This window comes from Ostrea edulis, chromosome 3 (assembly GCF_947568905.1).
Source record: "Ostrea edulis chromosome 3, xbOstEdul1.1, whole genome shotgun sequence".
Taxonomy (NCBI): domain Eukaryota; kingdom Metazoa; phylum Mollusca; class Bivalvia; order Ostreida; family Ostreidae; genus Ostrea; species Ostrea edulis.
This window is the reverse complement of record NC_079166.1, coordinates 63310862-63326244: the sequence shown is the minus strand read 5'-3', so window position 1 is coordinate 63326244 and position 15383 is coordinate 63310862. Positions and strand designations below refer to the sequence as shown.

The 15383-nt window shown below is 36.1% G+C and overlaps 1 protein-coding gene across 1 annotated transcript; it reads left to right on the top strand.

Moving 5' to 3' along the window:
• Positions 1-2279: 2279 nt before the first annotated feature.
• Positions 2280-15016, top strand: LOC130052711 (uncharacterized). The gene is made up of 4 exons (XM_056158476.1): positions 2280-2377; positions 9274-9476; positions 9933-10174; positions 14632-15016. The coding sequence occupies exons 2-4, from the start codon at positions 9367-9369 to the stop codon at positions 14961-14963; spliced, it is 684 nt and encodes a 227-aa protein (XP_056014451.1). The 5' UTR covers positions 2280-2377; positions 9274-9366; the 3' UTR covers positions 14964-15016.
• The last annotated feature ends 367 nt before the right edge of the window (positions 15017-15383 follow it).

The following is a 15383-nucleotide window of genomic DNA, read 5'->3' as shown; positions in this document are numbered from 1 at the left end:
TATAAAACATGTAATAAGATAACCGACAAACTGGGCAGATAACACAAAAGTGGATCGTGGAAAATGCCTCCGTCCTTCCGTGCAGTGAATCTAAGTGAAAGGAGAAATCACTTACGGCATTTCGTATATCAGAGTCCTGGCCTCACGACCATAAACTGAGGTTTCTAATATTCAAATCCAGCTAACTTTTGAAATAATTTTCATAAACAAATAAAATTTTCAGTACTATAAAGTATATGTTTGCATGTGAATTCTTTATAAACTTGATTTAAAAAAAAACCACATCTGTGCTACATAATCTTAAGATATATAAGTAATCATTTATTCATTTTTTTTTTTTAAATAATTCTGTTCTCAGTTTATGGTCTTGACGCCGGTTCACGTGACCTATATCAATTTATCCCATGGCGAGTCTTAGTGTGAAGTTTAATGATTTTAGACGATAAAGGAAAACACAGCAAGACACAGAAACGTTTTTATACATCCGTCTCTAAACGGTACGTGTCGTGGTATGGGAGACCCTCAATACAAATATGTTTAAATCGTAGGAGAGTTTTTGTCATGGGGGAAGTTATGGACAAGATGAGTAACAGACCCCGAAAAGCAGTGATAACGATATTATCTTTTCTAAAATTTGTATCTAGATATTTATTTTAAAACCAATCTCGTTAATATGAACAGAAAGATAAGTGTATTCAGAGTAAATTGTCAAAAAGCATTCCAAGAATTAATATTCGTATTATCTAATTTTTCCAAATTATCCGACTTCGAAATTTTGTTTTTTTTTCCTACCGCCAATAGAGGTCATCAAAAAATGGGTTACTCGTATTGTAATTCATGTGACAGATACATACATTCATGTGGAAATAGCTTGTATATTACGTAATTTCAAGCATGTTTGAGTCGAAACGTCAATCGAAGCGTAAACCGTCACTGGTTCCCGCATTTACGTCTTCCAGATGCAAAACCAATCTCCTCCCAGTCAGAGTTATCATTCCTTACATTCATATATATACATGTACCTGTCAACGTCTCAAAATTAGCAATGTTATTCCACGTGTTAATCCATTTTTCCATGGTAAATAAAAACAAAACTAAGAACTAGTTTATGAAATGTCAGGAATATGTAGGGCAAGCAAGTTATTGTAGTTTTAATTTCCCATTACAATGCATATCTCCTTACATACATGTGCATGTAGTAATCCCGTGAGGACCCGGATCGACACCGAACTGCAAGTAGTATTTCTGCCCATCTGTTTATAAAGACACTGTACTTACATGGATTACACCTGCTTCACACGTGTCTCTGACGCACACATAGTAACATGTATTGACTGCCTTGTAGGTACCGGTTAATATTTAATATAGTCTAGTATTACTCGGTACAGAAGTATATATATATACACTAGTTACAGAGGTCTATAAAATACTGATTACAGACTACAGAAGCCTATATATACACTAGTTACAGAGGTCTATAAAAATACTGATTACAGGTGACAGAAGTCTATATATACAGGTGTATAAAAATACTGATTACAGGTGACAGAAGTCTATATATACAGGTCTATGAAATACTGATTACAGGTGACAGAAGTCTAGTTTTCATTTTATTGGGAAGGTTTTATGATACATGTACGAATGCTGCTGAGTAGGAAGACCCTGTCAATATCATTCTATTTACTCTAAAAATCAAAACAGAAATTTCAACAGAGGTTTCAGGATTTTCTTGAATGCAATACCGAGAAAGGTGAAATGGACACGATGATATTTAATGTTACTTATAGATTAACTTCAGATTTAAAACTTAGTACACAAGGATTGGTTTTATTGTTTAAAAAGTTATATAATCAAAGTCCATTACAAAAATTATCTTAGAATCACTAAATATTTACCAATTGGTGATGATTATTCCTCTGTTGACTGAGCAATTTCTAGCGTCATTCATACAAACATTGCTAAAACGGTGTTACCTGTATTAGCGATTAGTTGTGTGTTTTCAAAAATCCTCGAGGTTAGAGTGGACAATAGCCATAATTACAGCAAATATAGCCAGGACATTTCTAGTAACCTCTGTGTACCTCGAGCACTATGTCAGCAAAGGTATTTTATTCTACATGTATTTACATGTCATACTACCATATTTGTGAAGAGTAATGACACCCTCGGTAATGACCGAACTTTTCTGAAATGTTCCGTTCATACACTGTACAAACATTGCTAAAATAGTGTTATCGATTAGTTGTGTTCTTAAAAATCCCTGAGTACCCGATCAAGGTGACAGTCGGGTTAGAGTGGACGGTGGGTATGATTACAGTAAATATTGTCAGGATATTTCTAGGAATCTCTGTGTACCTTGAGCACTATGTCACTAAAGGTATTGTATCATTCATTCATTCATTCACACACATATATATATATATTATAAAGCACAGAAAATTTCACTTTATTTGGATACCCACTCCCGGGGTACCTGTAAAGTGCGAAACGAAATCGAAACGAAACGAAACGAAATCTACCGAAACGAAACGAAATCTGCCGAAACGAAACCCACCGAAACGAAACGAAACCCACCGAAACGAAACGAAACCTACCGAAACGAAACGAAACATTGTATAATCGAACTCTTTTAATTGTAATAATTAAAAATGGTATCTTAGGCCCCTGTTAAAGTTTACACATATAAATAAAATTCGCCTCCCCTTTGATGTTGGCTTTCGACTTGACTGATACAAAGTTTTAAAAGTTGGAAGGGGGGGGTAAGCACAAAGTACATAGATACCATGTGCAATTAGCTTCGGATCCATAAATTTCAGAACGGAAGGTTACAGTCTCACAGGTCAGAAGTCTGGGGAAACACACTAAACGAGGGATGGGGTCGTCGGCGTTGGATCCGCTTTTGGGCATGAATACATGTTTCAGTATTTTTTGCTCTAAAGACAAATATATGTATACATGTGGATATTGTGTATTTGTATGTAGTATATCAAACGGTGGATTCTGAATATGTCCTCCCGTTCTCTTTGTGATTTCTGCTTAAAATTCCCTTGTTCATAAGCCTTTTCAGTTTACAAAATGCCGACCTCCTCCTAATATTATTGCATTAAAAAAATTCCGTTTTCCGTCCCGTTTTCAATTCCCCGTCTTAGCAACACCCAAAATGTATAGAGTTTTTCCATTATTGAAAGTACTCGCACCTCAGCAGTTAGAGATAAAATAAGAGGTTAAGAGCTCTTCCTGCTTTCAATTTTCTCAGACACCAGCTTCTTCAAACAATGTATCTATGCCCAAAGGCGGATCCAACGTCGGCGACCCCACCCCTCGTATAGTGTGTTTCCCCAGATCTCTGAGACTGTAACCTTCGGTTCTGAAATTTATGGATCCGAAACTAATTGTGCATGGCATTTAATCAACTACGGATATGTACTTTGTGCTTACTCCCCCCTTTCCAGCTTTTAAAACTTTGTAACAGTCAAGCCGAAAGCCTACATCAAAGGGGAGGCGAATTTTATTTATATGTGGTAACTTTCACAGGGGCCTAAGATACCATTTTTAATTATTATAATTAAAAGAGTTCGGTTATACAATCTGTTTCGTTTCGTTTCGGTAGGTTTCGTTTCGGTACGTTTCGTTTCGTTTCGGTAGATTTCATTTCGTTTCGTTTCGATTTCGTTTCGCACTTTACAGGTACCCCCACTCCCGCCCCTACCCGGGGTTGAACTCACGACCTGTGGAACCAAATCCCCTAGCAGCGCGTAACCAACGCACTAGACCGCTCAACCATCTAGGCAAGTCAGGAAACTTGCTTTCGATGACTTGCCTAGATGGTCGAGCGGTCTTGCGCGTTGGTTACGCGCTGCTAGGAGATTTGGTTCCGCAGGTCGTGAGTTCAACCCCGGGTAGGGGCGGGAGTGGGTATCCAAATAAAGTGAATTGTTCTGTGCTTTATATCAAATATTTCTTCACTTAGGACAGTTATGTTCATTTAAGAGTTATTTGCTATTTCTGTATATATATATGTAGATAGATAGATAGATACAGTAGAGCCATCGCGGATCCCGTAATTAGACCGCACCCCCCCCCCCCCCCCTGTATGTTAATCCTTCCCGCGCTATCCCTCCGCGAGATTTCATCGCGGGGCAGATTTATACCGCCGCGGCTTGAAGTACCGTTATTTACCTGTTAGGACAAACTAACTGTACGATAGCTATTTCATTCGTCGGCAGAAAATGAGTACGGCTTGGTTATGGACAGCTATCTCGCATTACATACCGGTATATTAAATAAATCATTTGTTTTAAAAAATGAAAAATAAAATCAGGGACCTACTAAAACCAGATATACTTAGGATTTAGCATATTTAATACACCTCCAATTTTTTTATTCTAAAAAAACCAAAACAAAAAACCAAAAACAAAACAAAAAACCCAGCATTTAATTTTGTTTTTAATAGTATTTTTATGCTACATTTAATGATAAGGATTAGGAGCTGTGTCCTAATATCTTTTACAGTGAAAAAATAATACAAATAGATCTACAAATGACCGTATACGAGTGCAAGATTAATATGTTCTGTCTGTTTTAATGGTGTTTGTGTAGACTTCGAGAATTGGTTCAAAAATTTATTAATAACAAAATATTATTTTGTATGTTTTAAGAATAAAAAAAAATGTATATTTTATATTATGCTAAAAGAAAGATTTTTGTTTTCTCATTTCAATCGAACATCGTTTATATGTACACCTGCTGGGTACCTGCTGCACGTGTTCTTAAAACAACACACGGGGGAGAAGACCCAGTGTGAATATGTTGAACGCGTCGAATAGGTAATGTCTCTACTCCAGGGCATGCAATCTGCTTATCAGTTTACAATTACCTATACCCAACAAATTTTACCAGTAATTAAACTAGGGTGTTTGTTTTTAATTTCATCGTCAAGTGCTGATTTCCTCGCTTACAACTTACTAATTCCTTTTATTACGGTACATATGAATGTCAGTATCATCAAAACTACTCTCTAATTGCATGTTAAATCAAAATTTAATATACGTTGTAGAGTAAGGCCACACATATACGACAGGGGTGGCGTTTACCCCAAAACTGTGTTTTACTTGTTATCTACTTTTTGGTATTATATTACCTCCTTCAAAATATGCATTGCGTTTTTTTCCCCTCTCTCAGATGTTCAAAGCCCCAAAAATGTAATTAAAATTTGAAAATTGGATCCAATTAATATTTTATTTTAATTAGATTGATGCTTTATTTTTATTGATTACCAAGCGGTGTTTGTTTGGCTAATCTAATGTTGTCTTAGCAGTTTCACGGGTAGAGCATGCGCTGATCGAGGTCTTGGGCGTTGAAGCAGACAGGAAGTGTTACATGTATGTAACAGATATACACATACCCGAGACGTTCTTTACACAATGAAACCTATTAAGTTAGGACGTCTTCACAATGTCTAGAAGAGAACATGTACTGTGTTAGGTATATCTATAGGGACACCTATCTAATACTCTCTTTCGAATTAGGGGGGGGATGGTTTGTAGAGAATATTAATTAAAACATATCCTCACACCACTTGTCCCCTCTGATCTAACATTTTGTATCTACAGCTTTCGTATGCTGCGGGTCACGTTTATGGAGACGTAACTTGGGCAAATTTCTGTCAAATGGTTAAAAATTGTTTGAATAATTGATTACAAGCTTTTCAGCAGTATCATTAATTATAAAACATCAAAAATATATCTCCAAAAATGGTTTTTATGACAACCAAAGTCTAGTAAAACTGTGATACTCCATTCTGTAAGTCTCTCTAAGTCTTGTTACAGGCTGTCCTTGTCTTCTTTAAGTTTGTATCAGTTTGAATATTTTTATGTTATTCACAAATATATACACTGATTATTCCACTGTATACGATATATCATTGATAACGATCACAAACAGTGGTGGACCCAGGACCAAGCCTTGTGGGATTCCTTAAGTCATATCATACCATTCTGATACATGTCCATGTTTGCCCAACTCTCTATTTTGTATTGCTTATGTGATTTTTTTAGATTGAGCATTGTTCGTTATCTTCACCTTTCATGTACTTCCCCATTGACTGATTCAGTAGTTTCCCATCCTTTCTATCAGTCTTTTCCCCAAACATTGTATGCTTCTAGTTTCTTAATTAGTCTTGTATAAAAGACTGTATTGAATGACTTTTGATAATCCCTATCCTGTGAATTTTAATCTATGTCATTCTCATTATCAAGAGTAGCGGTCCATTACTTTGATTTGTTGTATTGCAGTAGACCTTCCAGACATGAATACATATTGTTTTGTGGTAAAATAGTGTTGTTTGTGAATTGGTCTATGCGATTGTTCCTAACAAGATTTTGAATAACTCTACATAAGCAGATGTCACACTCACTGGCCTGTTGTTGCCTGTTAATTATGAGTTTCCTATTTATAAAAGTGCCACTGATCCTAGCTGTCAGAGCTCTAATGATCTGTTGAATATTAACGACAGTGGTTTTGCTAGCTCGGAATGTCAGTCGCTCAGAAATCTTGAATGCATATTGTCCATTCCTGGTTATTTCTTTGACTTAATATTGCGCATAAATTTTGAGATTTCCTCCTCTCTTTCATTCCTTGTCGATTGGTCGTTTGTCTGTCTTGTGGTTCCTTCGTAAAACACTTTATAAGTTGGTTGAAAGGTTTGCTTTGATGTGATCAATGAACGGATATATCATCTTTCTCACATCATATGAGTCTATACTTATTTTATATTCATCATAAGTATAATGCATGGAAAACACAAGAGACTTTCCGAACAAATAGTCTGACGTATGTGTTTTATACCAATTCTTAGACTGTTTTTGGTACACTGATTTTGACTATGGATAACTCCGTTTATCTGATCAAGATATAGGGCTTATAGCGGATGTGACCGTTCGAAAGGGGATGCTTACTCCTCCTAGGCACTTGCTCCCGCCTCTGGTATACCCAGAGGTCCTTGTTTGCCCAACTGTATATTTTGTATTGCTTATAGGAGTTATGAGATTAATCACTATTCGTTATCTTCACCTTTCATCTTGTATTCACCTATCACTCACCGTTCACTTTTCATAAACTCCGTTCGCTCACCGAGTTGCATTCGGTGTTCATACATCGTTTGTTCGGAGTCTCTGCATATATGGTAAATCAATGTAAACATAAAATTAGTGACAATAAATAAAAAAAAAAAGCCTTTTTTATTTTAAAAAAAAAAAAAGCTACGCGGAATTACTTTAATATGGTGTAATTTTCTTTCTTTGAATGTTCGAAGAATTCCACTTGGGTAGTACAGTTTGTACTTTTGATAAATTTGAACTATCGAGGCTTTCTGAATAGTCACAGTAAAGCAACATTGATGATCATTTGAAACGAGTTATAAATCCATATATATTTAAGAACAAAATCATTATAGCATTGGTAAATCTTCATAATACTCATGTTTGACAGAAAAAATAGTTTACGACCAACGCGACTTTTGTGTGGTGTAGGCCACACTCACTGGCAAGTTTAGAGAGTATGTTTTTGTGATGGTTTAGACTTCATAAATGTAAATGTTATAACATGTGCATACTAATGACATTCCTATAGGGGTGATTAAATTGAATTTCAAGTATGAGGTTTTTGTTATTCATTTATCTAAAACAAAATATCGGAGTCTATGTTTTACCAAGTCTTCCAGTAGTTATTTTTATCAGAATCATGAGAATGTCCTATCTAAATTTATTGTCATATTGAGGTCGGGTTGTAGTGATGATACGACTGCATTGCTCACCACGTAAACGATTATCAAAAACGTTCATGGAACTCGTGATCCTGCTGATTAAAAAACCATGACTCCGGTATTCGCTTTGAAAAATCACTAGTGACAACCCTGATGTGGCATGAAATTGGAAGACTGGATCTAGACCTGCAGTAAACAGGTTGTGGATTAGAGGTGCGATAATCAAGAGACCTAAACATTGCACCATATGACTTGCGTAATTTATTGTCTTGTCCAAACGATGCCTGTTGACCCACTAGGCTCAGTAATGATGGGGAAAACCATTGATTTAAAAAAAATATATAAAAAAAATAGCACTGATTCATTATTTTTATTTTAGCTTGTAGGTTTTCATTTTAGCCTGTGGATTTTTTACTCACAGGCTAAAATTAGCCTGTGGTAGAAAAAGTTAATTTCGACCCCTGATACTTATGATCATACCTTAGTGAAGATCACAGAGACATTGTCGTAAAATCCATAATTTGCACAGAAAACATTACAAACACATACCACAGTGGGTATGTCCATGTTTCTTTGATCAACATCTAGGTCATTACCGAAAAGTGGAAGGTATACGTCCAGGAACAAGTTTTACTAAACTTCGTATTCTAAGTGGAAATAAAATCAAACTTAAGAATTTCATATGTTCCAACATAAAGTAGCTCATTACCGGTACACTAAATTTGTATTCAATGGCTCTTTAAAACACCTCTTATGAAGTATGATTTCACCATCGAAAGAATGATACAGGCTCTCAATTATTTTATATTATTTTCTTTTTTGTTTTTCCCGGAATGATAAAAAGGGTGTTTTGTTTGCTAATTAGAGATTCTAAAGTCCAGATTTCGCTGTGATTTGGTGCATGATATGAATATGTAATAAAACATGGCTAAAATATTCAGATATAAACGTTCCAATTTTATAGAAAAAATATTTATGAAAATTGAAAACGCTATTTGTTAACATTTTTTTAAATATCTACGGATAAAATCTTCAAAAAAACATGTCGGTTAGAAAAGAGATATATCGAAGAAATATATCATAAAAAGAAATTGAAATTTGAAAATAATCGTTCTTGATTGATGAAATTATACTATAGCTCTCGAGGATCTTGAATGGCAATAACACACTGTATCTGTATGATATTGCGTCTAGTGGGGATCCGGGTTAGAATAGGTCCTCAGTACCATTAGCTTGCCGTAAAAGGCGACTAATCGCAGCGGTCCTTTGAAAGAGACCGTAAAATCCTAGACCCCATGTTACAGCAGGTGTGACACGTAAGACATCCCTCCCTGCTCAAAAGCCGTAAGCACCAGCATAGGCCTACGTTTTTCAGCCCTTCACCTGCAATGGTGACGTCTCCATATGAGTGAAAAATTCTCAAGCGGGACATTAAACAATATACAATCAAATCAATCATTCCTGAGTGATGACATCGAAAATTGAGTTTCTTTATATTTATGATATTGCAGGACTCACACCGTGTGATGACAACTTGCCCAGTAAATTATACGTCTTAATTTCCTGACAACTCTGTGGCCTGCTTTTGGTTGAACTCCATAGCCATGAATTTCACAGACAATGACTTGCATTGCCGAGCTAAGAACGGACTCATGGCCTACATTCCGAGCACGGGTGTATTTGATGCTGTTCAAAGTTTGAGATCGGAACATGGGTTGGTAGATTTATATGTTGGTCTGGAAAGATTTATTTTATGATTATACATTCTGCTAAGAAAAATGTCGTTAAGATGTCTTAAAAATCAACTAAACGCTTAAGGGGCATAACTCCACCAAAATTGTAATATATATGTACATGTATAATTTACAGTGGCGTAGCTTCCATTGAGGCAACCGAGGCAGCTGCCTCGGTAAAAAAAAAAAAACACAACACCTTTTACGTTGTTAAAATGTCGATAGCTTTTGGGTGGGTGGGGGGGGGGGGGCTGCGCCCCCCACACCCCCTGCCTCGGTAATATTCGAACCCAAGCTACGCCTATGATTTATCGTGCTTTCTATTCAATAATACATATTGCTTGTTGATCAAAAGTTTTTGGTTGTGTCAGTAACATGTTATAAGAAATATCTTGAAATATGTGCCAATTTCTGGGGGTTTCTGTGTGGATTTTCAGGGTTCTGTCAGAGGATTATTATCTGGGATACACAGAGTCTGCCGGCCGCTTGTACACACTATCGGGAGAGGAAGATACCTTCAGCCATTATGCTAGTACAGAGCCTAAAAGTGATTTGGACACCTGCATTACAATATATGGAACGACTGGCATTTACTATGACGTGTCTTGCAGTGAAAAATTCTATGGTGTCTGTTCGTCGCTCGCTAACTCAGGAGATGACCTTGACACAACGACAGAGGGTACGTTGGAAGCTTATTTAATCAGGGACTGATTTTGGTTAGCGACATCTAAGAAACGAGCCTAAAGTGTGAAATTCAGGTTCAGTGGTCCAAACCTAGCTAAATTTGAAATTGATCCAAATTTTTAAAGTTTGTAAAGACGCTAGTATGCAAAGCAAATGTATGGTATATATATACATTTATACCTCTGAATCGGAAGTTCGATCCTAGGGTGGGAGGTTTAGATAGTGATATTGTAAACCTTAATTTCAAATGTTGAAACATAATCTTTACACGTGTTTACAAACTGTAAAGAATGCGCATGGAAGTTTTTACCAAAATTGGGAATTTCATAGACCTTTGTAAGAGTGGTTCTAAGTTCTATTGAGTAAATATGTATGAATTTTTAACATGAAGGATTTAAGTAGGTGTGTAGTTGTAAGGTAGGGGACGTAGACCAAACACTTAACTTCAGGGTCCCTGGGTCAATTAGTAGCTGTAGGTTATGGACAGCTAACATTACTAAATGTGTTAAATGCTTTGGCAGTTTGCGTCTTGAAATATCGCGATATCATTGAATAAGTACTGAAAAGCAAGCTAAACCAATTGTAAAACCATTTTAAATCAGAATTACAGAAAGGTGGTCCCAATTCAAAGCATGGTATATATAACTATGGAGATTTTAGAGTCTAACATGTATAAACTGTGACTGTTTTAATTATCAAACACAAAACCTTGCTTACCGATCTTAATTATAGTGTTTTATTTTGATAATTTTACAGATTTTACATCTTATGTCTAACTGCCAATTTGATTTCATTTAATTGTGTTTTATTGTTATAATTATATTCCTCTTCTTACCCATGGGGATCCGGATTAGAATAGGTCCTCATTACTCCTTGCTTGTCGTAAGAGACGAATAAATGGGGCAGTCTTTCGAATGAGACCGCAAAAACCGAGGCCCCGTGTCACAGCAGATGTGGAACGATAAAGATCCCTCCCTCCTATTTTGCAGTCCTTCACTGGCGGTGGTGACGTCTCCATATGAGTGAAAAATTATCACGATATATAAGTCGCTATATATAAATTAATTATTTTATATTGGGTGGGTGAAAGTTGACTAAATTCAAACCTTGAATATGACAATACGATATAGTGATACACATCTTATTGCAAGGAAAATGTTTTAAGCTACGAAATAAAAATTCTCTTGATGCAAGCATGCATTTAAGAAGAGAGTCAAAATTTGTGGCTCTTCACCTAAAGCTGGTGAGGTCTCTATGTGACTACATGAGCGAAAAAATCCTCGTAAAGCGTGAAGACAAGCACACAGTATCGGGACTAACAACAGCTTCCTATAAATGTAAATGTTTTCATGCCCATTCGTTACCCGCTTCTTGTGTTGATTAATTCTCTGTTTGTACTATCATGCCTCGTGTAAGGTCCTGAGTGGAATAACAGTTTCAATCTATGTTTGTCGTCTCTACATTTTAACATTTTCTATTTCTCAAGAACCACAGTGCCAATCTAAAGCGAACTAGACAAAATGCATGCTTGGATGAAGGAAATCCAGGTTCATTAAAATAAAAAAAACCACATCCTCATTCTAAGACCTAAGGAAAGAAAACGAACAGTGATCAATCTTATAGTTCCAATAAAGAATACAAAATTAAGAAGCAAACACGGACCCATGGACACACCAGAGGTCTGATCAGATGCCGATGAGGAGTAAGTACCCTATGTCGACCGGTCACACCCGTAGTAAATCCTCTATCTTGATCAGGTAAACGGAGTAATCCGTAGTCAAAATTACTATGAAAAGAATGGCATAAAATTGGTATAAAACGTTTGATAACATTGTTGTATTTGTAAATTAGATCGTTATAATGACAATTGAATTTGCAAAATGCTGACTTTAAATGAGAATGTTGGAACTTCTTTAGATCAATTTATTTGTCAGTAGCCTGCTCGATTTAAAACAGATTTATACGCAGAATATGTTCTTGCGTATCGAACCAGTTACCATATGCAGGTGACAATAGAATATTGCTATAGAAATATATATGGGAAGTTCTCGATGGAGAAGCCAAAGTCATCCTGTTTGGTCATAATTTAAAAAGTTGAGTTTTTGTTTGCAGTTAACATCTATGTTTAATAAAATATTCAAGTATGAAGCAGATGTGGAAGAGTCTGTGGTGTCCTTTATTTCGAGTTCACTTGGATTTATCGAATCATTGTATGAATGATAATAGCTTTTAAAAAAGTACAATTTACGATAGAGTGTTTAAATCATTCGATTGGACATAGAAGTTTCCTTGCATAAAGATGATTTGAGTTTACTTCATTCAAATCATGATTTTCTGAGCCAAAATGGCGTTTTGAATCTCACGTATCCTCATGTAGTGTAGATTCAAGTTTGTTTACACCATGTCCCGCGGAATCAGGGTGGGCCATAGTAAAAATTCAAAGTTGGGAAAAAGAATGTGTAGGAAAATTATTTAAAATCTTCTTAAGAACTACAAGTATAAATGTACAGAGCGTCAAACTAAAACGCAGGTATCATCATAGTGTATTCCGATACCTGGGGTATTTGCAAAACCACAGTAGGGGTTTAAGATTTTACATACAAAATTCTCTAAAAATGACCACAAGGGTACAAAGTGTCAAAATGATACGCAATCATCTTCATTTGTAATGTGTTAGTATGGACACATTTGTTCATACATGTACCATTGCTTCTTAGGTCTTAAGGGAGCCCTACAATGCATTTAAAACATTTAAAAGTAATATATAGGGAAATCCATTAAACCAAAGTTTTCTCAGAACTACCTTAATTAAGGATGTAATTAGAGAGCTGGGTTCAAAGTCTTACAAAGGAATTAATTTAAGCACGAAGCACAATCGAAATCCATGTACATGTATATGTAAATAGCTGTGCAGATTCAAGTTTGATGGTTTCTTGCATATCAAATTGAAATATTGCACCATTGTGGTCGTTGGGAAGATTTTAAGAATTTTCTTATTCATTCCTATCTATTATTTTGTGGTCCCAACTTGGCAAGTTTTGCATCCTATCGCCCTTAACATGGGTACATTAAACAAACAAAAATTCAATTTTACACATGGGAAAATCCTTTTAAAATATCATAAGGGTGCAACCATTTAGTAATGCACAAGCATCTTCATGTAGTGTAGATTTTAAAGTTAGATTTAAGTTTGTTTATACCGTGATCCCCGGGACAGGGGGCACAATGACCTTAACCACTGTCACCTATGATTTGTAAGGTAATGGGATACATCTTATACTTCCTTCAAAATTAAACAAAGTTCTTCAACATCAAACGCATCTAATATCCCAGTCAGTGGGACGAATGAATTTGAATACATACATGTACCCTTATAAACACATATTACAGGACCCGGTAATGTTCTACCAAGCCCCTATCTTTACTCATCAGAAAAATATTAACTTCTATGAAGGGAAAACGTAGACGTACTGTGCCGGGCCAAAAGCGAGAAGTGTTGTGGATTCTGAAACATAGTAAATTTGAAATCACAAGAGCTGCAACAATGAAAAGCATCAAAACGTACGCGTGTTCAGGTCTTCCAACAGCCTGTTGAAGTTACGATGGTCGGCCGACTCTTTTCTATACTAGTGTGAGGCAGAATGTATATTTTTTAAAACAAAACTTTCAACATGGGATAAATCGCTTAGTGTGGCGTTCTTCATAGCATTTAGATACATCGACGTCATTTTATCTCCGATTCATATTTGGATGTTATACTGAACATAAAACTGATAACTCAAGAATGCTTCCCATATTTATGTACCAGTATTCCATTATCACCTGTCTATGGTGCTTATGTCTCCCAACTGATTCGATTCACGAGAACACGTTCTACGTATGATCGATTTCTAAACGGATGAATGTTACTGAACAATAGGTTGATGTTACAGGGGTTTCAAGAGCCTTGTTTTTTTCCTTTGTCATAATAATGATATTACATGTATTTGCAAATTTAACCTATCATAAGTCAAATTTTTCCGACGTGTATCATACTAATTGTTGGGTTATATTCGTATTACACTGATTTTGACTTCGGATTACTCCGTTTACCTGATCAAGAAATAAGTCTCTCCGCCGATGAGTACGATCTACAATGGGGGATGCCTCCACCTCCTCTTCCTAGATACTGGTTTGTCCAGGGATCCAAGTTTGACCTGTTCTTGATTTTATATTCTTTACAGGATTTTTGATTTTGATCACAGTTCGTTATCATCACTTTTTTCATACAGCAAAACATGTCTGATCATAAAGTAGAAAATCCTAAGCCCGATAGTTAACGGTGGCTAGAAAGTCCCTACTGATTTTGCAGTCTAAACGGAGACCGTGATTTGTAAATATATTTAACAATCATGTCTTCTATTTCTTTTTTGTAAATGATCCTGAATGATGGGTGTTTCCCTATTATTGCAGAGAGTACGACCTCTTCAGATATCCCCTCAACATCCGCGACACCAGATTCCCAGATCTCCAGTAGCCACTGTCTCTGTTCCTGCCCAGTTACTTTTGAACTGAACCCTAACGTCAACTTAACTGCGGAAGAGGAAGCCCAGATATTGGAAATGAAACAAAACCTGACTGTTCAGAAGTCTACATTGTCAAGTTCAGTGCGCAAGCGCAACTGTGCTTCAGACGATCGTGAATCATCACAGGCAATTGGAGTATTAGGTGCATGTTTACTAGGCATTCCTTTCGGATTAATAATATTGCTTGATTGTTCTCGAATTATTAATTTAGCGAAATAAGACAATATGAACGTTGTTATCCCAGGCCGTTTCAATAAATGATACGAATTCAACGTATATTTTTGTATAATTGTTTTAAAACGAGGGCTCATCAAACGGCACTCACCCTTGCAACATGGCATATACTCAAAAGTGATTTACAATAAGCGTTGTCGTATGAACTTTTTAGAGTCCAGGGGTGCGTTTTACAAAAGAACTTACGACTTAAGACCAACTTTACACACTGAAATCTTCTCGTTTATTATCACAATCTATAGTACGAAAATAAACTTGGGTCTTACATTATATCACAAGGCATGCATACATGTATATCAAATATGAGAGCCCTATCACTGACCATTCAAAAGTTACTTTAAAGTTTCGGACAGACAGTTGAACAGAGAGGACAAAAACAATATGCCCTCAGTTTTTGGTACATAC

Bases quoted from the DNA above. Each gene is read 5' to 3' on its own strand.
- LOC130052711 (XM_056158476.1), top strand. From the start codon at position 9,367: ATGAATTTCACAGACAATGACTTGCATTGCCGAGCTAAGAACGGACTC. The intron at 9,477-9,932 runs GTTGGTAGATTT...GTGGATTTTCAG, and splicing joins AGTTTGAGATCGGAACATGG to GGTTCTGTCAGAGGATTATT. The intron at 10,175-14,631 runs GTACGTTGGAAG...CTATTATTGCAG, and splicing joins CCTTGACACAACGACAGAGG to AGAGTACGACCTCTTCAGAT.